The sequence below is a fragment of the Hordeum vulgare genome, chromosome 1H (genome assembly GCF_904849725.1).
Source record: "Hordeum vulgare subsp. vulgare chromosome 1H, MorexV3_pseudomolecules_assembly, whole genome shotgun sequence".
In the NCBI taxonomy this organism is placed as follows: Eukaryota; Viridiplantae; Streptophyta; class Magnoliopsida; order Poales; family Poaceae; genus Hordeum; species Hordeum vulgare.
The window spans coordinates 288997160-289022134 of record NC_058518.1 but is presented as its reverse complement, the minus strand read 5'-3'; the positions used below and the strand labels follow the sequence as shown (position 1 = coordinate 289022134).

General features: G+C 42.3%; 1 protein-coding gene across 1 annotated transcript; it reads right to left on the bottom strand.

Annotated features, from left to right (window-relative positions):
- Positions 1–22045: 22045 nt before the first annotated feature.
- Positions 22046–23983, bottom strand: LOC123409741 (flotillin-like protein 2). The gene is made up of 2 exons (XM_045102605.1): positions 22955–23983; positions 22046–22765 (listed from the first exon to the last, which is right to left on the bottom strand). The coding sequence occupies exons 1-2, from the start codon at positions 23918–23920 to the stop codon at positions 22235–22237; spliced, it is 1497 nt and encodes a 498-aa protein (XP_044958540.1). The 5' UTR covers positions 23921–23983; the 3' UTR covers positions 22046–22234.
- Positions 23984–24975: the final 992 nt, after the last annotated feature.

The window sequence follows — 24975 nt, the reverse complement described above, 5'->3', positions numbered from 1 at the left end:
TCTCCAATGCTCATTTACTTTCATGATTTATCAGAAAGTTTGGACATTTCTTGAGGCCATTTTGGGTTCATTGATTTTGAACTAGTTTGATATTTCCTTTAATTGAAATGGTGGCTAGGGTTTTGAGTTTTTCCTTTGCCACTTTGTTGTTTTTGTTGAAACTTCTTAGATGCAAATGCAAAGAAGACATGAGCACAATGCTATCTTGCTTAAGGGTTAGGGATGTGACAGTCTTCCTCTCATTTTCTTCCATAGCATTAGTTGTTGTGGAGGGATTTGGGAGAGAAGGACTTGGGCACTCCGTGTGCCCTTGCCATTGCATTTGGTGCATAGGTTTGAGTTCTCCACGATGATACGTGGAAGTGAAGTTTGAGAAGCTTATTACTCTTGGGTGCTTGGTGCCCTAGTACTTGTTCTTCTTGGGTGCTTTGGCATCCTAGAAGCTTGGTGGTGCCTCGGAGCTCAATCATTGTGGTGTAAAGCTTCGGGAAAGCTGCGGGGTCTCCAATTAGGTTGTGGAGATTGCCCCGAGAATTTGAGGTTACCTCGAAGCCATATTCCATTATGGTGAAGCTTCGTGGTGTTGTTGGGAGCCTCCAATTAAGTTCTGGAGATTGCCCCAACCTTGTTTGTACGGGTTTGGTGACTGCCCTCATGGGTCCCTTAGTGGATTCACGACATCTTGCATTGTGCGAGGGCGTGAGGAGATTACGGTGGCCTTAGTGGCATCTTGGGGAGCATTGTGCCTCCACATCGCTCCAAACGGAGATTAGCATCCGCAAGGGTGTGAACTTTGGGATACATCGTCGTCTCCGCGTGCCTCGGTTATCTCTTACCCGAGCCCTTTACTTATGCAATTGACTTTGTGATAGCCATATTGTTTCTTGTTATATATCTTGCTATCACTAAGTTGTTTATCTTGCTTAGCATTAGTTATTGGTGCACATAGGTGAGCCTAGTTGTTTTAGGTTTTGTGGTTGAAAATTAAACGTTAGTTTTATTCTGTATTTGTTCAAGCCTAAACTGAAATTATTTTAAAGCTCCTATTCACCCCCTCTAGGCAACATCCACGTCCTTTGAGGAGAGAACCTCACTCACATCCAAACAATTGTCTATAGTTTTCATGCTCTTCCTTGGCATGTCCAAAATAGAACAATTCACTCTTGTTGAAATTGATTTTCAACCCATACAGTTGTTCGAAGAGACACAAAACCAATTTCACATTTCTATCATTTGCCAAATTATGTTCCCTGAAAACAATAGTGTCATTGTTGTATTGAATAATGGAAACCCCACCATCCACGAGATGAGGGATTAGCCCACCCACATAGCCGTCTTCTTTGGCTCGACCAATTAGTACCTTGAGGGGATGGACCTCCAAATGTGACATGAAGCTTGTGATGCATGTGAACCAAGTTTTTCTTGCTGCCACACACTAAAGAGAGATGTGATCTATGTTACCTTCCTCCTGGTCGACATAGGAAATATGGTTAAGTTCCATCCTACAAACCATGCCTAGCCCTCCTATCTTAGGTCCACAAACGATGTTGTAAAGTCAACCAAGCGAAGATCTTGCATTCATATTCCTCACTTTGTAGAAAAGAGAATCTATGAACCTAGGGTGGACTCAAATGTTTTTGGCATGGTCTCTTAAAACTACTTAGTTAATGATCCTCTCCCCAAAATCAACTTCTAGGTATTATAAACTGTCAATATCGCTTGCTTTTGTCCTTGCTTGAAATATCAGGGTAGAAGAACAAAAAAGAAATTCTACCCTTCCAGTAAGAAAAGAAAAATATGTTGTGTGATACGTCTCCAACGTATCGATAATTTATGAAGTATTCACGCCATATTTACCTATGTTTACAATACTTTTATATGGTTTTGATTCACTTTATATGATTTAATTAGAACTAACCTGGACTGAGCTGTTTTCAGCAGAATTATTGTGGTGTTGTTTTTTTGTGTGCAGAAAATAAAAGTTCTCACAATCGCCCGAAACTTTTTGATGATTTTTTCTGGATCAAATAAGAAATACCAGAGCGAAGAAACACCAGAGGGGGCCACCTATTGGTCCCAAGCCAACAGGACGCGCCCACGGGTGGGCACGCCCTGATGTCTTGGGACCACTCATACGTCTCCTTTGTATCTATAATTTTTTATTGTTCCTTGACAATAGTATACAACTTTCACATATTTTGGCAACATTTTATATGATTTATTGGACTAACATATTGGTCGAGTGCCAAGTGCTAGTTCCTATTGGTTGCATGTTTTTGTTTCGCAAAATATCCATATCAAACGAAGTCCAAACGCGATAAAAATTTACAGAGAATTATATTGGAATATATGTGATTTTTTGGAGCTGGAATCAACACAAACGAAGGCCCACAACCTCCACTAGGTACCAAGGCGTGACCCATACCCCCTAGTGTGGGGTTGTTCCTAGTGGCAACCTGATAAGTCAGTCGAGACTCTTCCTCAGGCGCAAGAAAGCTAATTTCTGGATAAAACCCCACTCAAAATTTCAGCCCGATCGGAGTTACGGATCTATGGGAATTTATGAAACGGTGAATGGTCAGAAAATAGAAACACGAAACAGAAGAGAACATAGAGGAAGATCGAATCTCGAAGGGCCGCCATGGAGGCCATGTACTAGAGGGGGAACTCTCCTCCCATCTAGGGGGGAGGCCAAGGAAGAAGAAGAAGGAGGGGGCTCTCCCTCCCTCTCGATGCCGCCAAAGTGCCGCCGGGGCAAGGAGCGTGATGACGATCTACATCAACAATCTTGTCACCGTCAATACCAACTCTCTCCCCCTCTATGCAGCGGTGTAACACCTTTTTTCCTATTGTAACTCTCTACTTAAACATGGTGCTCAACACTACATACTATTTCCCAATGATATTTGGTTATACTATGATGTTTGAGTAGATCTGTTGTCCTACGGGTTAACTGTGATATGATGTTATTGATAGGAGTTGTGTGTTTATATGGTGCTGTCCTAAGGTACCTTCCGTGATGCGCACATGTGAAGGATACACACTGGAGGGTTTGCAATATGTTCATGATTCACTTATAGTGGGTGGGGAGAGTGACACAAACTTACACCCGAGTAAGGGAGTTGTGCGCGTATGGGAGTAAAGAGGACTTGATGTCTAATGGTATGGTTGGGTTTACCTTAATAATTTCTAGTAGTTGCGGACGCTTGGTAGAGGTCCAATCGTAGGTGCATATGATCCAAGTACGGAAAGTGTGTTAGTGTATGCATGTCCCTCATTGCACGCAATAAGTATCTATCATGTTATATTCAACTACGTATGGACAATCTTTATCTTGCATTACACAAAAAGCCTTCTACTAGACGACCCCCAATTTTTATTTACTTGCTCTTTATTTTCTTGCAAAGTACTTCTAGTTTTAGGTAAAGCAAACGTTAAGTGTGCGTAGAGTTGTATCAGTGATGATAGAACTTGAGGGATCATTAGTTCTACCTTTAGTTCCTCGTTGGGTTCGACACTCTTACTTATCAAAAAAGGCTACAAACAGTCCCCTACACTTGTGGGTTATCAAGACCATTTTCTGCCGCCGTTGCCGAGGAGCAATAGCGTGGGGTGAATATTGTCGTGTGTGCTTGTTTGTTATATCACTAAGTATTTTTTATTTAATTTTATTAGTTGTTTTATATCTTTAGTTATGGATATGTAACACGAAACACCAAAAATTAGTGGTACTTGCTACTCATGGAGATGGGGAATCTCCTAAAACCCTCGATGCTAGTTATGTGAAACACATTAATTACTCATTTGATAATCCCGAGAAATCCTCATTAAACTTTATCATGGGAGACACGTTGGACAAACATGAGTACTTTAGGGATTATCATTTATCTCAAAAAGGGAAACACTTATGGGATCAAATTAGAATTTTGCATTGGTTTGATTGGGATGCATGTTTGAGATTTGACTATACTTGTTGCTCCAAATTTAAGGGTCTACACCTTCCCTTTCAATGTGAATTTAATTGTAATAAAACATTGGCTTCTTATGCTAACTGTATATATGATTACTATGCCATGGAACGAATAGAAGAATTTGTTGCTTTCAAAGGTGCTTATGAAATTCCTTCTCTACTTGAAAGTATGATGATTTTCCTTCCAAATCTGAAATTTTTGCCATACTTAAATATTGCTATGATAATTATGAATACAATGCTGATACTAATGAATTTATTGAAATAATTACGGCTGCCTTGGAAGAGATTATATTTTGCAGGAATCTATGGAAGAAAAAATTGCTCAAAGTATTAGCTCACAATACTAAAAAGATGAGGAGGAGAGTGAAGAACAAAAGGAGGAAGAGCGGATTAGCTAGCCGTGCCCATCTTCTAATGAGAGTAACTCTTCAACTCATACATATTTTTAATTTCCCTTTTCACATACTAAAGGATGAATGCTATGATGATTGCTATGATCCCTTGGATTGGTTTGAAATATCCCTTTTTGATGAACTTGATGCTTGTTATGATTGTGGCCATGATGCCAATATGAATTATTGAAAGCACAATTGCTCCCTAGGGTGGTTTTGATAATTGATCACACCATATGCACCATTGGACTAATGTGTTTTCCAAGTATATTACAAAAAAGTTCAAAAGATGCTATGGCTTAAGGTTTATGTGGAGATACCCCTGGATGCAAGAAAGGAATAATATAGGCTCAAGCTTCAAGCTAGAAGACTCTTCATTTTATATTCGTGAGAAATCAATTTTGAGTCCATAGGAAAGACAATACTATTAAAAGGGGGTGATGTAGTAAAATGAACTGATTGCTCAAATGCTCAAAGTTAGCCACCAACATATACACTTTGTCAAATTCCACATTGTTTGGTGTCACCAACATTTCCACATTGAACCCACCGAGTTTGAACCTCAGACAAAACCCTAGTCATTCCCACCAAATCAGTGCAACCAAAACTACATTGGTGCCACCGAGTTCAGTGTGACCAACATTCTATTGCCAAGATACACAAAATCGGAATTTCCGAGTTTGAGTATCATTGCCACCGAGTTTGGCCATCTGACCATTAGTCACCTTTTCGGTGCCTCCAAGTTGTGTATATCGGTTTCACCAAGATTCAAAATTTCACACCTTTAGTGCTAGTCGGTACCACCGAGTTTCCAACTTCATGTGCCCTTGCCATTGCATTTGGTGCATAGGTTTGAGTTCTCCCCGATGGTACGTGGAAGTGAATTTTGAGAGGCTTATTACTCTTGTGTGCTTGGTACCCTACTGCTTGTTCTTCTTGGGTGCCTTCGCATCCTACAATCTTGGTGGTGCCTCGAAGCTCAATCGTTGTGGTGTAAAGCTCCGCGCAAGCATAGGGGTCTCCAATTTGGTTGTGGAGATTGCCTCGAGCATTTGAGGTCATCTCGGAGCCACAATCCATTGTGGTGAAGCTTCATGGTGGTGTTGGGAGCCTCCAATTAACTTGTGGAGATTGGCCCAACCTTGTTTGTACGGGTTCGTTGACCACCCTCAAGGGTCCTCTTAGTGGAATTACAACCTCTTGCCTTGTGCGAGGGCGTGAGGAGATTACGGTGGCCTTAGTGTCTTCTTGGGGATCATTGTGCCTCTACACCGCTCCAAATGGAGATTAGCATCCGCAAGAGTGTGAACTTCGGGATACATCGTCGTCTCCATGTAAATCGGTTATCTCTTACCCGAGCCCTTTACTTATGCACTTTACTTTGTGATAGCCATAGTGTTTCTTGTTATATATCTTGTTATCACTTAGTAGTTTATATTGCTTAGCATAAGTTGTTGGTGCACATAGGTAAGCCTAGTTGTTTTAGGTTTTGTGCCTGACTAATTAAACATTAGTTTTATTCTGCATTTGTTCAAGCCTAAACCATAATTATCTTAAAGCGACTATTCACCCCCCTCTAGGCGATATCCACGTCCTTTCAATGGTATCAAGACTTTTATTGCATATCATGATGTTACCTTGGGTCTTAGAGATAGAGTTGAACACCCCACCCCCCACCCCAAAAAAAGTTAGACTACATACTAGTTCTAGTCTCTTTGATTAGCTCGATTTGGTGGCGCCACACTAGTATAGCCGGTTCTATGGTTTGTATTTTAGGTCGCCCAAATACATTTTTCATCTTATCATAGGCATTAAAAGCATTGTTTTCAAGGAAATATTTTCCGAACATATAATCCAAGACACGTCTATGGGAATGAGATAAACAAACATAAAAATTTCTGAGAAGCAATTTAATATGACTCTTAGGATTAGCTCTAGTTTGTATTGTTAGTAGTCTGTCACAAGCTTCCTGGAGCGACTCATCACCTACTTGCTTTAAATTCCAAAGTGGCGAACCCTCTCCAACATAGGGAGGAGGAGGCATATCCGTAGTGGAGGTAGCCATGGCGTCAAACAATTAAACTAGAGAGAGAAGATGCAATATAGTGACAAGCTAAACAAGCAAAGATAAAAAAATTGCATTTTTTTATGAGACAAACTAAATACAGAAGAAAATAAAAATAGGAACAAGTGAATGAAATTTTGTGTGGAGTTACTTGGTAGTTGGTGATGATATTCCCCGGCAACGGTGCCAGAAATCCTTCCCGGTACCTGTGATCTGTGTTGGGTCTTTCCGTGAAGAGGAACATGTTATCGCAATACAATGTGGGTAAGTATTTCCTTCAGTTATGAAACCAAGTTTATCGAACCAATAGGAATATCAACCACAACCATGTTCAGCAGTTGCACACAAGAGAGCAAACAACTCACGCCCAATGCGGGCAAGAGGGTTGTCTATCCTCTTGTCTTGTTATTTGCAAGCAAGAGAGGTGTGTAGATAATTGTAGATAGCAAGATAAAATAAAAACAAGTAAATAACAACAAGGTATTGAAGGTTTTATCAATATGTTTTGAATAGACCCATGGGCCATAGCTTTCCCTAATGTTATCTCTCATCAAAAATAGCATACAGTGGACAAACATATTATTGTTGGGCAACTGACAGAAAAGCGGATAGTTAGGCAATATTCACGAAAATGATCATGTGTATATAGTCATCACATCCATAGACAAATAGGCCGAATCCTGCCTGCACCTATTACTATTACTCCACTCATCGACCGATGTCCCCCATGCATCTAGAGTATTAAGTAAAACAGAGTAATGGATGGAGAATGATGACATGATGTAGACAAAGTAAACTCAATCAGTATGAATAAAATCCATCGTTTTATCCTTAGTAGCAGAAACACAAAGACGCATATTTTCCCCTTTGTAACTGGGATATAGAAATTGGCGAGGTTGAACCTACCACAACGCTCCTCTCCTCACCGAAGAAATATCAATCTAGTTGGCGAAACTATTTCAATGGACCGGAGAGAATTATGAAAATATCATAATCATGCACATAACAATCATATAAGTATTTAGAGGAGACTCATATACTTATCAGGAACAATCTAAACATAAACCCACAATTCATATGATCCCAACAAATGCATCGCACAAAAGGAATTACATCATATGGATCAAAGCGAAGATGCTATGATCATTTCATTGAATATCAAAGAGAGAGATATTGCCATCTAGGTACTGACTATGGACCCGTAGGTCTATGGTGAACTACTAACACATCTTCATGAGGGCAGAAAGGTTGATGAAGAGGCCCTCGGTGATCGATCCCCTCTCTGGAAGGGTGTCGGACCGGAGGTCCACATGGTCTCCCATCGGAATAGAGACTTGCGACGGCTTAAAAAGTGTTTCGGGATTCCCTCTAGTCTTTTTATGATAGATGAGAATTTATAAGCCAAAGAATGGAGTACGGAGGGTACGAGGGAGGCACACGCCATCAGGGCGCCCCCAGGTCGCACCCTATTGGCTTGTGGGCCCCTCGTAAGGCCTCGAGCCTTATTCCGATGCTCGTTGGTCTTCTTTTGGTCCAAAAAAATCACCAAAAAGTTTCAGGGCAATTGGACTTCGTTTGGTATAAAAACGTGAAAGGTGAAAAACATGCAGAAAACAACAACTAGCACCGGGCACTGGGTTAGTAGATTAGTGCTTAAACATAATATAACTTGGTAAATAAGTACCCCAAAAGTATTCTAGAATGATAATATATCAGCATGGAACAATAAAAAATTATAGATAAGTTGGAGACGTATCAATAGTGTACATGAGGAAAATGGCGCAGATGAGAATCCTCAGCCCCAACAAAGTTGTCAACCTGCTCATCGAAGAGTGGATAATGAATTGCAAATTGAAAACATCGTTGAGGATATCAATGCACTAGGTATCCTCACTCACTCAAAAGCTACACACATGACTGACTTTTGTGGGCACTTTGCTTTTGTCTCTATCTTAGAGCCCACTAAAGTAGATGAAGCATTTATGGAGCCAAAGTTTATTCAAGCTATGCAAGAGAAATTGCTTCAATTTAAGCTCAAGAATGTGTTGGATCTTGTCAAGCGGCTAGATCATCGCAAGCATAACATTTTAGGCACCAAGTGATCTACCGCAAGAAACAAGACGAAAACGGTCAAGTGGTGAGGAATAAGGCCCGTATTGTAGCATAGGGCTATAGACAGGTTGAGGGAATTGACTTTGATGAAACTTTTGCACCTATTGCTAGACTTGAAGCTATTTGTACATTCCTTGCTTATGCTAACCATCACAATATCATATTATATAAAATGAACGTGAAAAGTACAATCCTTAGTGGTAAGCTTGACGGAGAAGTATATGTTGCACAACCCCGAGGTTTTGAAGACTCTAAGCACCCTCACAAAGTCTTCGGACTCAACAAGGCCCTATATGGCCTCAATCAGGCCCCTCACGCGTGGTATAACACTTTGAAGAAATTACTCATGAAGAAAGGCTTCAAAGCCAGTTCACTTGACCCAACTCTTTTCACAAAATCCTATGACAATGAATTGTTCATGTGCCAAATATATATGGACGATATTATCTTTGGCAATACTAACGAACGTTACACTGACAAATTTGGCTACATGACGAGTGAAGAATATCAAATGTCTATGATGGGGGAGCTGAAATTCTTCTCAGGCCTTCAATTCATCAACAACACAATGGCATCTTCATCTCTCAAGATAAATACCTCAAGGATGTCCTAAAGAAATTTGGCATGCAAGATTGCAAAGGCGTCAAGATTCATATGCCCACAAACGGTCACCTCTACACCGCTGAAAATGGTAAAGATTTTGATCAAAAGGTATATCGCTCCATGATTGGCTCTTTATTGTATCTATGCACATCTAGGCGAGTTATTATGCTTAGTGTTTGCATGTGTGCTCGTTTCCAAGCAATGCCGAAGGAATCACACCATAAGGTTGTGAAGCATATTCTTTGATATCTAGCTCACACACCAATGCTTGGATTATGGTACCCCAAGGGCTGGGATCTTGATATTATTGGATATTCTAACTCTCACTATGTTGGAGATCGCGTAGATCGCAACTCAACATGAGGGACATGCCATTTACTTGGACGATCCCTGGTTTGTTGGTCTTGTAGAAATAGAATTGTTGTCACTATCTACTTCTAAAGTTGAGTACATTGTTGTTGGTTCCTATTGTGCATAGTTGTTGTGGATGAAGCAAGCCTTCAAGGACTATGACATCAAATTGAAGAACGTATCTCCCTATTGGGACAACGTGAGTGCCCTCAAGATTGATCACAACCAGCATTTGAACACAAAGCACATTTAGATCCATCATCATTTTCTTCATGATCATATGTTAAAGCGCAACATCTTCATCAACCACGTGAAGACTGAAGAATAGTTGGCTGATATATTCATTAAGCCCTTGGATGAAAATGGATTTTGCAAGTTGCGGTGTGAGCTAAATATCTTAGAGTGTTCGAATGTTCTCTGAAAGAACATACATCCTAACACTTATGCAAAATTGATGACTTAGATGTGCAACACACGAAGTAACTTTTTTCTTATATAAATGAAGACAAACCCTCTAAGTGTGAAGAAATCAATGAAAGATTTGATTCTAAGAACCCTACGACAACTGTATGTGGCGTCTGAAGTAATCATAATTCTTATACGTTGGGTCACGCCACCAACCATAGTTGAAATTCTTCAAACTGAGTTTTTTTTTCATTTTTGCAAATTCCTCCAAATTTCAAAATCCTCAAGTTTGCAAATTCGTCAAAATTTTCAAATTCTTCAAATTTTACAATTGGGTTTCTTCATTGACTACACACACACACACACATACACACACACACACACACATGTTTGAGTATTCAAGTCCTCAACAACATTCACTTATAGCTGGTTCTTCAAGTTGATTTTTGGTCTAAGTGAATGTGGTCGGACCCGTTACCCCCTCTATGCTAAACTCAGCCCAATATTTTCACAAATTATTCATATTTGTTCTATTTGAAACCCGCTCAAAGCCTTCATTGTGTCCATGTCAAGTGAATAGTTTGTGAACGAAAGATTAAAATTTCATGTAAAATGTTGGCACTTGCCGCTCAAGCCTATCGCACTTCCCACGACTAGATTAAAATATTCACCCACAATCTACCAGGATCTCCAACTCTTTATACGTGAGTGACATATGTTGATACGATAGTAAGGGTCAGGGGTATACATGTCCAAAATCTTCGTACTGCTTAGTTATTCACCTCTCTCTATATATACCCCCTCCCTTTCACTAGCTAAAAGTTACTTCGCACATCCTCACTTCTCCATTGCCCCATCTCTATACCTAGCGCCGCCACAAAAAATCATCATCGTCGAAGAGTAACAAATTCACTGCCTCAACCTCCTTGTCATCGTAATCGCGCCGGCTGTGGAAATCTTCACTCCTTCGTCGCCTTAGACAAGAACACTTAGCGAAAATCTTCCATACTATTCTGGTCAAATTAATCAACTTGATATCTTTTAAAACATTTCTTAGAACGCATATGACCTCTTCAAATTCTTCACACCTATACTTTGTTCATGGGTACAAAATGTCTGCCGATGAATCCATAGGTTCTCATCAACTTAACCCATTTGCAGCATTCCTCGAAGAAAAATTGCATAGATCCTTAGAACTCTCAAAAGTTCAAAGTCCTGAGTTGAAGAAAATGTCTAGTGGCAAAATACCTCAGAAAGGAGGAAAGGAGCAACAAGTGCACACTTCTTTTGAAATTCGAGAGGGCATATATGATGAATATTGCAGACCAGATGAAGCCACACATGGCAAGAATCCTAGAAGCGGCGAAAAATGTGTCTGCAAAACATTGAGAGGATATGGGATAAGGAATGGAGGGCATACAAAATATGTGACTCCCAAATTTATGAAGAAATTCATAGTAAAGCCTCCTTGCCAAAGACCTCCATTGGCTGAAAGCGAAAGAGTTGATCCCACAAGCATCATGCGAGGGGAGGAATTTCCTCAAGAATGGGCAAAGCACCAAGCTTAACTATAGAAGCAAGACACTGATGGAGTGAAGAAACTCAATAAGGACTCTCAAGCTATTGTTGAGGCCTTGAATTAAGTAGTGAGCACAATGTGATATATATCATGTGACAATGAATTCTAACTCTCTTCTTATGCATTGGCATGTCATAAAAGAACAATTCATTCACACAAAGTAAAGGCCAATACATAGCATAAGTAATTGAAACATATAGAGGTGAAGATTTGGTTACTCTCTCATAATAATTGCAAGTAGGAGTAGAAAGCACATGCATATTATATTCATCAAAATCATCATGTAGTGGTAAAACGCAACCCATCAATATAATCATTAATAAGTGCAAACTTCTCTGATATAGTGTAGTTGGGAGAATTCAAAAATATAATAGGACTATCAGGTGTGGATGCAATAGCAACAATTTCATGCTTAACATAAGGAATATAGCAAGTTCATCTCCATAAGAATAATTGTAGGATCGAAAGTATGTCTAGAGGGGGGGGTGAAGAGACTACTTGACAAGATAATTTTTTGCCTTTTCCCAATTTCACTTAGAGGCAGCTACGGCAGTTATAACAAGTCAAGTATACCCTACACATAAAGTTCTAGTAGTAGAGCAGCAGAAAGTAAACATGAAAGTGTAATTAGAGGAGTAAGGTAGGGAGGTCAAACACATGAGGTTGACACGACGATTTTTTGCATGGTTCTGATAGGTGGCGCTATCGTATGTCCATGCTAGTGGAGACTTCAACCCACGGAGGGTAACGGCTGCGAGAGTCCACAGAGGGATCCACCCACGGAGGGTCCACAAAGAAGCGGCCTTGTCTATCCCACCACGGCTTACATCCATGGAGGACTAGCCTTACTCATGGTAGATCTTCACGAAGTAGGCGATCTCCTTGCCCTTACAACCATCTTGGTTCAACTCCACAACACAAAGTAGGAGGCTCCCAAGAGACACCTAACCAATCTAGGAGGCACCACCCTCCAAAAGGTAATAAATTGGGTAGATCAATGAACTCCTTGCTCTTGTGCTTCTAAAGATAGTCTCCTCAACACAAATCACTCTCTCACAGAATATGCATGGGTAGGAGAGGTTGATTTGGTGGAAAGCAGTTTGGGGAGGCAGAGATCAAGTTTCAAATGATTGGACTGGAATATCTTGGTCTCAACACATGAGTAGGTGGTTCTCAATCAGAAAATGGACGTTGAAATGAAGTGTGTATTCTGAGTGCTTCTCCCATGAATGAGAGGTGGGTGAAGGGGTATATATAGGCAGCAACCAAAATCCGACAGCTACACACAAAAGAGCAAACTCGGTGACACCGAAGTTGGAAACTCGGTGGTACCGACTAGCACTAAAGGTGTGAACTTTTGAATCTCGGTGAAACCGATATACACAACTCGGTGGCACCGAAAAGGTGACTAATGGTCAAATGGCCAAACTCGGTGGCAATGATACTCAAACTCGGAAATTCCGATTTTGAGTATCTTGGGAATAGAATGTTGGTCACACTCAACTCGGTAGCACCAATGCGTTTTGGTTGCACCGATTTGGTGGGAATGGCTAGCGTTTTGTTTGAGGTTCAAACTCGGTGGGTTCAATGTGGAAATGTTGGTGACACCAAACAATGTGGAACTTGACAAAGTGTATATGTTGGTGTCTAACTTTGAGCATTTGAGCAATCAGTTCATTTTACTACCTCGCCCCTTTTAATAGTATTGGTTTTCCTATGGACTCAAAATTGATTTCTCGCGAATATAAAATGAAGAGTCTTCTAGCTTGAAGCTTGAGCCAATATTATTCCTTTGTTGCATCCAGGGGTATCTCAACATAAACCTTAAGCCATAGCATCTTTTGAACTTTTTTTGAAATATACTTGTAGAACACATTAGTCCAATGGTGCATATGGTGTGATCAATTATCAAAACCACTCTAGGGAGAAATTGTGCTTTCAATAATTCATATTGGCATCATGGCCACAATCATAGCAAGCATCAAGTTCATCAAAAAGGGATATTTCAAACAAATCCAAGGGATCATAGCAATCATCATAGCATTCATCCTTTAGTATGTGAAAAGGGAAATTAAAAAATGTATGAGTTGAAGAGTTACTACCATTAGAAGATGGGCACGGCTAGCTAATCCGCTCTTCCTCCTTTTGTTCTTCACTCTCCTCCTCATCTTTTTAGTCTTGTGAGCTAACAGTTTGAGCAATTTTTTTCTTCCATAGATTCCTGCAAAATATTAATCTCTTCCAAGGCAGCCGTCATTCTTTCAATAAATTCATTAGTATGAGCATTGTATTCATTATTATCGTAGCAATATTTAAGTATGGCAAAAATTTGAGATTTGGAAGGAAAATCATCATACTTTCAAGCAGAGAAGCAATTTCATAAGCACCTTTGAAAGCAACAAATTCTTCTATTTGTTCCATGGCATAGTTATCATATATACAGTTAGCATAAGAAGCCAAGGTTTTATTACAATTAAATTCACATTGAAAGGAAAGGTGTAGACCCTTAAATTTGGAGCAACAAGTATAGTCAAATCTCAAACATGCATCCCATTTAAACCAATGCAAAATTCTAATTTGATCCCATAAGTGTTTCCCTTTTTGAGATAAATGATAATCCCTAAAGTACTCATGTTTGTCCAACGTGTCTCCCATGATAAAGTTTAATGAGGATTTCTCGGGATTATCAAACGAGTAATTAACGTGTTTCACATAACTAGCATCGAGGGTTTTAGGAAGTTCCCCATCTCCATGAGTACCAAGTACCACTAATTTTTGGTCTTTCGTGTTACATATCCATAACTAAAGATATAAACAACTAATAAAATAAAATGAAAATTACTTAGTGATAAAGCAAACAAGCACACACGACAATATTCACCCCACGCTATTGCTCCTCGGCAACGGCGGCAGAAAAAGGTCTTGATAACCCACAAGTGTAGGGGACTGTTGTAGCCTTTTTCGATAAGTAAGAGTGTCGAACCCAACGAGGAGCTAAAGGTAGAACAAATGATCCCTCAAGTTCTATCATCACTGATACAACTCTACGCACACTTAACGTTTGCTTTACCTAAAACTAGAAGTACTTTGCAAGAAAATAAAGAGCAAATAAATAAAAATTGGGGGTCGTTTAGTAGAAGGCTTTTTGTGTAATGCAAGAGCAAGATTGTCCATACGCAGTTGAATATAACATGATAGATACTTATTACGTCCAATGAGGCACAGGCATACGCTAACACACTTTCCGTACTTGGATCATATGCACCTATGATTAGACCTCTAGCAAGCGTCCGCAACTACTAGAAATTATTAAGGTAAACCAAACGATACCATTAGACATCAAGTCCTCTTTACTCCCATACGCGCACAACTCCCTTACTCGGGTGTAAGTTTGCGTCCCTCTCCCCACCCACTATAAGTGAATCATGAACATATTGCAAACCCTCCAGTGTGTATCCTTCACATGTGCGCATCACGGAAGGTACCTTAGGATAGCACCATATAAACACACAACTCCTAACAATAACATCATATCACAATTAACACGTAGGACAAAACAGATCTACTCAAACATCATAGTATAACCACATATCATTGGAAAATAGTATGTAGTGTTGAGCACCATGTTTAAGTAGAGAGTTACAGCAGGAAAAGAGGTGTTACACCGCTGCATAGAGGAGGAGAGAGTTGGTATTGACGGCGACAAGATTGTTGATGTAGATCGTCATCATGCTCCTTGCCCCGGCGGCACTCCGGCGCCATCGAGAGGGAGGGGTGAGCCCCTTCCTTCTTCTTCTTCCTTGGCCTCCCCCTAGATGGGAGGAGAGTTCCCCCTCTAGTACATGGCCTCCATGGCGGCCCTTCGAGATTCGATCTCCCTCTATGTTCTCTTCTGTTTCGTGTTTCTATTTTCTGACCATTCACCGTTTCATAAATTCCCGTAGATCCGTAACCCCGACCAGGCTGAAACTTTGATTGGGTTTTTATCCATAAATTAGCTTTCTTGCGCCCGAGGAAGAGCCTCAACTGACTTATGAGGTGGCCACTAGGCACAACCCCACCCTAGGGGGTATGGGTCGCGCCTTGGTACCTAGTGGAGGTTGTGGGCCTCCGTTTGTGTTGATTCCACCTCCCAAAAATCACATATATTCCAATATAATTCTCTGTAAATTTCTATCGCGTTTGGACTTTGTTTGCTATGGATATTCTGCAAAACAAAAACATGCAACCAATAGGAACTAGCACTTGGCACTCGACCAATATGTTAGTCCAATAAATCATGTAAAATGTTACCAAAATGTGTGAAAGTTGTATACTATTGTCAAGGAACAATAAAAAATTATAGATACAAAGGAGACGTATCAGTGGTCCCAAGACATCAGGGTGCGCCCACCCGTGGGCGCGTCCTGTTGGCTCGGGACTAATAGGGGGCCCACGGTGGTTCTTCGCTCCGGTATTTCTTATTTGATCCAGAAAAAATCAACAAAAAGTTTCGGGCGATTGTGAGAATTTTTATTTTCTGCACACAAAAAAATAACACCACAATAATTCTGCTGAAAACAGCTCAGTCCAGGTTAGTTCTAATTAAATCATATAAAGTGAATCAAAACCATATAAAAGTATTGTAAACATAGGTAAATATGGCGTGAATACTTCATAAATTATCGATACATTGGAGACGTATCACACAACATATTTTGCTTTTCTTACTCGAAAGGTAGAATTTCTTTTTTGTTCTTCTACCCTGATATTTCAAGCAAGGACAAAAGCAAGTGATATTGACAGTTTATAATACCTAGAAGTTGATTTTGGGGAGAGGATCGTTAACTAAATAGTTTTAAGAGACCATGCCAAAAACATTTGAGTCCACCCTAGGTTCATAGATTCTCTTTTCTACAAAGTGAGGAATATGAATGCAAGATCTTCGCTTGGTTGACTTTACAACATCGTTTGTGGGCCTAAGATAGGAGGGCTAGGCATGGTTTGTAGGGTGGAACTTCCCCATATTTCCTATGTCGACTAGGAGGAAGGTAACATAGATCACATCCTTCTTTAGTGTGTGGCAGCAAGAAAAACTTGGTTCACATGCATCACAAGCTTCATGTCACAATTGGAGGTCCATCCCCTCAAGGTACTAATTGGTCGAGCCAAAGACGACGGCTATGTGGGTGGGCTAATCCCTCATCTCGTGGATGGTGGGGTTTCCATTATTCAATACAACAATGACACTACTATTTTCATGGAACATAATTTGGCAAACGATAGGAATGTGAAATTGGTTTTGTGTCTCTTCGAACAACTGTATGGGTTGAAAATCAATTTCAACAAGAGTGAATTGTTCTATTTTGGACATGCCAAGGAAGAGCATGAAAACTATAGACAATTGTTTGGATGTGAGTGAGGTTCTCTCCTCAAAGGACGTTGATGTCGCCTAGAGGGGGGTGAATAGGAGCTTTAAAATAATTTCAGTTTAGGCTTGAACAAATACAGAATAAAACTAACGTTTAATTTTTCAAGCACAAAACCTAAAACAACTAGGCTCACCTATGTGCACCAACAACTTATGCTAAGCAAGATAAACAACTAAGTGATAGAAAGATATATAACAAGAAACAATATGGCTATCACAAAGTCAATTGATAAGTAAAGGGCTCGGGTAAGAGATAACCGAGTCACGCGGAGACGATGATGTATCCCAAAGTTCACACCCTTGCGGATGCTAATCTCCGTTTGGAGCGGTGTGGAGGCACAATGCTCTCCAAGATGCCACTAAGGCCACCGTAATCTCCTCACGCCCTCGCACAATGCAAGATGTCGTGAATCCACTAAGGGACCCATGAGGGCAATCACCAAACCCGTACAAACAAGGTTGGGGCAATCTCCACAACTTAATTGGAGGCTCCCAACAACACGACGAAGCTTCACCATAATGGAATATGGCTTCGAGGTAACCTCAAATGCTCGGTGCAATCTCCACAACCTAATTGGAGACACCGAAGCTTGCCTGAAGCTTTACACCACAATGATTGAGCTCTGAGGCACCACCAAGCTTCTAGATGCCACAGCACCCAAGAAGAACAAGTACTAGGGTATCAAGCACCCAAGAGTAATAAGCTTCTCAAACTTCACTTCCACGTATCACCGTGGAGAACTCAAACCTATGCACCAAATGCAATGGCAAGGGCAAACGGAGTGCCCAAGTCCTTCTCTCCCAAATCCCTCCACAACAACTAATGCTATGGAAGAAAATGAGAGGTAGAATGAAGAAGAACATGAAGAACTCCAAGATCTAGATCCAAGGCATTCCCCTCACACAGAGGAGAAAGTGATTGGTGGAAATGTGGATCTAGATATCCTCTCTCTTTTCCCTCGAGAACTAGCAAGAATCATTAGAGGTATTGAGAGTAAGCAAGCTCGAAGAAGGTCAACAATGGGGGGCAAACACGAGCTCAAAGGATAGGGACCTTTGGGGAAGAAGGTCCCCTTAAATAGGAAGGGGAAAATCCAAACGTTACCCCCTCAGCCAGCACATGAGCGGTACTACCGCTGGGGAAGAGGGCGGTAGTAAACGAGGGAGGCAGAGACCGGTACTACCATTGCCAGGAGCGGTACTACCGCTGCTAGGAGCGGTACTACCGATCATAAGAGGTAGTACCGTGTCCTACATCCGCTCGGGGAACAGCCGCGGTCCCAGCCCAGAAGAACCAAGAATTTACGACGTGGTAGTAACACGCGGTACTACCGCCCAATTGACAGTACTACTGCCGAGTATTACTAGAAAGCCCGACACCAAAAGAGTCGAGACCCAAGGATAGCGGTACTGACCAGCGATCGAGCTGGGCCACTACCGCCCTGGAGCAATACTACCACCGGCCCGGGAGATACTACCGATGATAAGAGGTAGAACCACTCTAGGAAGCGGTACTACCGCTCGGAACATTCGAGGTAAACCACGTGCAACAGATGAAAAGCATGAATACCAGAACTGCCATACTTCCACATACGACCTCCAAATTGAGAAAATCTTAAGAACATGCAGTTATGAAAATGTCAATGATATAGAGATGTGAAACCTCTATGAATGCAGAACCGGCAAAAACTCCAACATTCAAAACATCATAGAAGATGCATAGAAACTTCGTTTTCGATGAACTCGAGCTTGTCATAAAGATGACCATAAGCTCTAAAACTCACAAAGAGAACCACCAAACAAGAACCAAGAAAGATGATGCAAGGATGCAAATGGTTTTAGCTCTCAACGAACGATACGATCAAACTACTCACTTGAGAGCCCCCCTTGGCAGTACGGCACTCTATCCGATAATTGAAAACCTATCAAGGACAAACCTATACCTTGCACATAGTCCACTTGAGCTAGATGATGATGATCTTGATTTCCTCAAGATCGGCCACCATTCTTGATTGCGCTGGATCAATGAAGACTTGTAAATTTATCCCCCATACTCCACTATGGGTGAGCCACTCTTCACTACATCTTCATAAGTCCATTGCCACCACAATGGACGTCAAGCTTCAAGCAGGATATCTTCTTGATGCTCCACTTGAACTTGCACACCGCAATCTTGATGACGATCACCACTTGACGTCATCCTCCATGGATTGTATGATACCTCCCTCTTGACTCAAGCCCATGGAAACACACCTAACCCGACATAGAACTCTCACGAAGACCATGGGTTAGTACAGAAAAGCATAATGGACAATGCTTACCATACCATGTGATCACTTGACCCCTCTCGGTACATCTTGTACACTTTGTGTGTTGATCAATTTGATTTACTCTTTGACTTAGTCTTGATCAACCTTGTGTTTTTATGACCAATCTTTGGATAAAACCTTGAATACCACCTTCGTCATCATATAAACTCCTTGAAACCAACAGATGGAATTCAAGAAGTGCCTATGGATAAATCCTACAAATATAACTTAAGGCAACTATTAGTCCATAGGTATTGTCATCAATTACCAAAACCACATGTGGAGAAATATGCTATAACATCTGCCATTATGATATTCAGGGATACCAAATCATCATCAAAAACTTACCAACAAAAAATGGAAATGCATAGAGGATCGACTTGGGAAAAAGCTTAGGTGCTAGAAAGGAAAGCTTATGTCTTATGGGGGTCGGCTAATCCTGATAAACTCAGTGCTTAGAAGTATGCAGATGTTCCTATTTTTATTCTTTGAAGTGTCTGTAGGGGTACCAAAAAGATTGGACTTCTATCGATCACGTTATTTTCTGGCACGGCGATGAGACTAAACCAATATATAGGTTGGCAAAGTGGGATATAATGTGTAGGTTGAAGGATCAAGGGGGTTTAGGGATAGAAAACCTCGAGGTAAAGAACATATGCCCACTTAGTAAGCGGTAGTACATATTTTCTATTGAGAGCGTGGGTGTGTGGATACAATTATTGTGAAACAAGTATTTACATTCAAAATCCTCGCATAAATAACTGCGCAGCTGACTGATTCACCTTTTTGGAAGGGGTTGATGTAGACAAATGTAACATTTTTCAATATGACCAAATTCATTGTTGGGAACTGCAATGCAACTAGGTTCTCGGAAGATACATGGCTAGGGACACGTCTTTAGCCATACAGTATCCAACTCTCTACAACATTGTACAACGAAAATAGACTTTTGTGAATACAATTATAGGATTGGTTCCCTTAAATATCCAGTTCAGAATATCCAGTTCAGAATGTCCCTAGTAGGTTGATCTCTTTTAGCTCACAGGAGTTAAGGGCGTTTCGAAAGCGCACCAAGCGTGCATTGTTTCGGGGCAAAGGTCGGGGTACTTATTGACGGCTTTCATTCAAAAAGAGCTTTGCTAAGAAGGACATGGGTTTGATTGGCTGGTGATTCTCATCTCTTGAAATCTATGGAAGCAAAGGAATGGAGCGTTTTCGGGATGTTAGGCTGCAGCGAAGGTGCCTGACTTCGTGGATGTCATTTTTGAGGAATGGGGAGATTGAAAGAGGGTGGGTGCAGGTGGACTGAACAATTTTGTGAAAAGTTAGAATTGAATCACCAGGCTTGGTGGTGGGTGTTTACTTGTGTGTTACTCCTTCCGTATTAGTGTAGTGTTAGAAATGTTTTTATATTACGAAACTGGGGGAGTAGATATAAAAAAGAAGCTAAAATTGAAACTGACGATTACTACAAAGCCAAAATTAATACATGTCTACACAAGTAATCTACTTGTGATAGTGAGAACATGTTTTCCCCTACAAAGTTTCTTGTAATATCGAAGGTGCTAAAAATAAATCATAATACTACATGAAAAGGTTCAAAACATAAGGACTCAAAGTGCACAAAAAGTTTCATGTTTTAAGTTTATTTAACTTTATGTTTAATGTAATATGGACTAGGGCCGGCTTTTCAGGCCGGCATTAAATGTATAATTCATGGTTTTTGTAATTTTAAGATGTTTACTTATGTTTCGTTATGTTGCCTAAAAATGGATCGTTGGTCGCGCTGGACGCAAGCGTCAACTTAATTGCAAAAGCGGAGACCAATGCCCGTCGGACCGACCCGAACGAACAAAATATAGACAAATACGTCGTCCGTTTGGGTCGATGTGTTGGAGTTGCTCTTATTCCCTCCATATTAGTGTAGTGTTTAAAACACTTTTATATTACGGAACTGAGGAAGTAGATGTAAACAAAGGGAGCCAAAATTGAAACTGACGATTACTGCAAAGCCAAAATTAATACATCTCTACACAAGTAATCTACTCCATCTGTCACGATTTAGAAGGCATGTACGTGTATCTAGGTCGTCAATTTGATTTATATAAAATATATTGTTTAACATAAAAATTATATCATTAAAAAATAGAACATCTAAAGTTGGTCAAATTGACGATCTAGATACATGTGCCGGACTTGTAAACTCAGACGGAGGAAGTACTTGTGATAAATATTTTGGATACCGGATGACCAAATTTTCTTGTGAGGGACCCAGATTCTCGGTTACCACGGTTACTGAGAAATACCGAATAAATTTCGTACGAATTTTAAATTCAAATTTTTAAAAGTAGAAATACAAAATACTTGAACATAGATAGATAACAAAAGTGTTAGTAGCTCAGTGGTATGCCCCGTACTTTCTCCCTAATGGCGGGAAATGCAGTTACCATCCGGTCAGGCCTTGTTTGGTACTAGTGTATTTTAAAAAATTACTATGGATAATTCCGGTCAAACCCTTAAATCTCCACATATCCCATAACACCATTTGGTTCTAGTGTATTTGACATGTTTCATTCCTACATTTTCCCATAAATTCTCAAATTCTAGTATACTTTTTTTAATACCCAATACACTATTCCTATCTAATGGATTGAGGATAAATGAGGATTTAAAGGGATTGGATGAAGGTTGGGGTTTCATCCAATCCCTATAAGGATTATCCTCACCAATCTTCTTAAAAATCCTAATATCAAACAAGGCCTAACCATTTTTCTCGGACGGCACGTAAAACGTTGCTTGTGATATGGTGAGAACATGTTTTCCCTTGCAAAGTTTCTTGTAATATCGAAGGTGCTAAATATAAGTCTTAATAATGCACGAAAAGGTTCGAAACATAACGATTGAGAGTGCACAAACATCTGGAACTATAGTTCTTTAACTAAACCTGAAAAAAGCGGGGCCTAAAGCAATAACTTAACACTTAAGCTGACAAGTCTTAGCACCAAATCAAACGAGGAGCGCGCACTCCACGACGATCAGTTGGTGACGCCGTCCTTGGGCAGCGCGCCCATCCACGCCGGCGGTAGCATCCCAGTCTGCTCGTGCACCGTCGACAGAAGCGGCGGCAGCATCTTGTACACCCCGGCCACCTGCTGCAGCGCGCTGCCTCCCGCGGCCTCTTTGCCGGCACTCACGGCGCCGTCCGCGCCGCCGCCGTTGCTCCAGATGCTGATCTTGGGCTGCATGCCGTTAACGGCGCCGGCGTTGATGCGCGCCATGTCCGTGTACATGCCGCCGTCGATCATTAGGTAGTCCCTGAGGGCGTAGTAGTTGCCGCCCAGCGCCTGGAGCATGGACGCCGCGTACTCCGTCTTGGCCCTGCCCAGCAGGGCCAGGGACTCGGCCTCCTTCTGCTTCGCGTACAGCTTAGCGTCCTCGGCCATCTTCTGCTCGAAGAACTGCGCGTCGGCCTGCGCCTTGCGCGCCTCCGCCGACCTCATCTGCTCGAACAGCGCCGCCTCCGCCGCCTTCTGCCTGCTGTAGAACAACGCGTTTGATTCTTGAACCTACAGGCAAAAATGACACGCGCATGTTTGCATGCATGCATGCATGCATGAGATTGATGATACCAGTATTTTTCTTTTAAAAATCTTATATTAATGTATATATACATATTTTAAAATATATATTTATTTATTTTTGTTTTATATGTGGTCGTATCAAAGGTCTGGGCACATGCATGCGTGTATAGATACCTGTGTTTCGTACTGGACTGTGGCCTTGCTGAGCTGTTCGGCCTTGAGCTTCTCGGTCTGGCGCATCGCGTTCTTGCGCTCGACCTCCATCTGGAGCTCGGCCTCACGGATGGCGACGGCCTTGGCCGCCTCAACCTCGGCCACCTTGGCCTGCTTGTCCAATCCGGCCTTCTTCATGGCAAGCTCGGCCTTGGCCGCCGCTATGTCGGCCTCCCTTGCAGTCTCAAACACCTGCACCTCGGCCTTCACCTTGGCCTCCTCCTTGAGCCCCTGACCCTGCTGCCGCACCGACAACACCTTGGTCTCGGCATCCACCTTGGCGGCGTTCTGCCGGGTCAGCCCCTCCCTCTCCTTGGCACCCACCTCTCCCTTCATCCGGGCCTCGGCCACGTCCACCTTGGCCTGGTTCGCGGCATCCTGCTGGGTCTTCTGCCCGAGGTAGGAGAAGTACTCGTGTCCGGGCACATCCACCAGCTGCTTGACGTTGGCATTGTAGATGACGAGTCCGAACTGATTGAGCTCCAGCTGCACCCTGTTGAAAACTCTCTCCTTGAACGTCTTGGTCCCCTTGAAGATCTCCTCCATGGTGAGATCGGCGGCGAGCACGCGGGTCTCGCCCTCGATGATCCCCTTGACGAGCTCGTGGACGTGGCTCCTCGACTTGTGCAGCGGGGCGATGAGCTTGGCGTAGAGGAGGAGCTGCGCCTCAAGGTCCCTCCTGTCTGACGGCTCTGCCCCGGTGGCGGTGATCTTGGGGCCGATGGTGAAGACGGCGGGGAGGATGAAGGGCAGCTTCTCGGCGCTCATGGCGTGCACCTCGAACTCGTAGTTGACCGGCGAGATGCTGAACCTCTTGCACTGCTGCCCCACGAAGACCCACGCCTTCTTGGCGAGCTTGACGTCGTGGATGCCCCAGCCGGTGATGGCCAGGTACTCCGACGCGTCCGCGACGCGGAAGGTCGCCATCTCCGACGATCTCTGGCTAGGTTCGTTGTAGGCTAACTACGTACGGGGAAACAGAACCGGCGAATAAATTGGAAATCTCGCTCACATATGAACGAATGGGGTGGCGAGCCCGTTGGCCCTTATATGCAGCAGGTTGTTGCCCGATGATAGATACCGTTAGTCTGTTACTGGCTTACTGCTGGAGTAGAACGCAATCTCCGTCTAACTAATCTACTGAGTCCAAGGAGATAGTCGCCACACGAGCGAGGAGCACGCACGGCATGCAATCCGGGAATTAACAACAGCAAACTATATATCTACTCCCCCTTTATATTATATATAAAGCAAATATTCCAGCATCCATACAACCATAACCCAACATAATAAAAAAACAGAAAATGGCTAGGGCCACAGCACGGTCACGCCAAGTGAAAGAAAAGGAAACATAAAAGGCCACCATAGGGGCAAGCTAAGAGGGAGGCGAACGGACGGAGAGCCGTCGGGCGGACGTCAGCAGCGGGTCCAGATATAGCTGAAGCCGGTCACGGTCTCGGGGCCTAGCGAGCGGATGCCGGAGCTGCAAGAAGGCAAGAAATTTGAAGAACGAGTCAGAGACACGCCGCTGGAACACACGCTCAATCACATTTTATTGCGGGTAGTCCAAAGAGTTTACATCATTGCTGCGAAGACAAGCCAGAACAATCGGCGCTTACGGCCAACCTGGATGGCCCTTACCTACAGAAACTCTGCAAGATCATGAACCTCCCACTCCGGACCCAGAGCCTCACGTACAAAGCACCAGACGGCCTGTGCAGCTACGCAGGAGAATAGAATGTGCGTTCCCGTTTCCGGGACGTGGCACAGGGGACAAGTGTCGTTGCTCAGACCATGGCGTTTCAACACCTCAGTCCCCGAAGGCAGACGGTCACGGAGAAACTGCCAAACGAAAATCTTGATCTTCAGGGGCATCGGGGCCTTCTAAAGTGGGGATAGCCATGGAAGAACCGGCACCCGACAGAGCGCCTGATAAGTTGAACTAACGGAGAATTCTCCCGAAGGAGAGAGACTCCAAGAAA

What these genes read in the sequence shown, in the direction of transcription:
- LOC123409741 (XM_045102605.1), bottom strand. Translation starts at nt 23,920, where the DNA reads ATGGCGACCTTCCGCGTCGCGGACGCGTCGGAGTACCTGGCCATCACC. An exon ending in CAGTCCAGTACGAAACACAG is followed by an intron (nt 22,766 to 22,954) that starts GTATCTATACAC and finishes TTTTGCCTGTAG; the next exon opens with GTTCAAGAATCAAACGCGTT.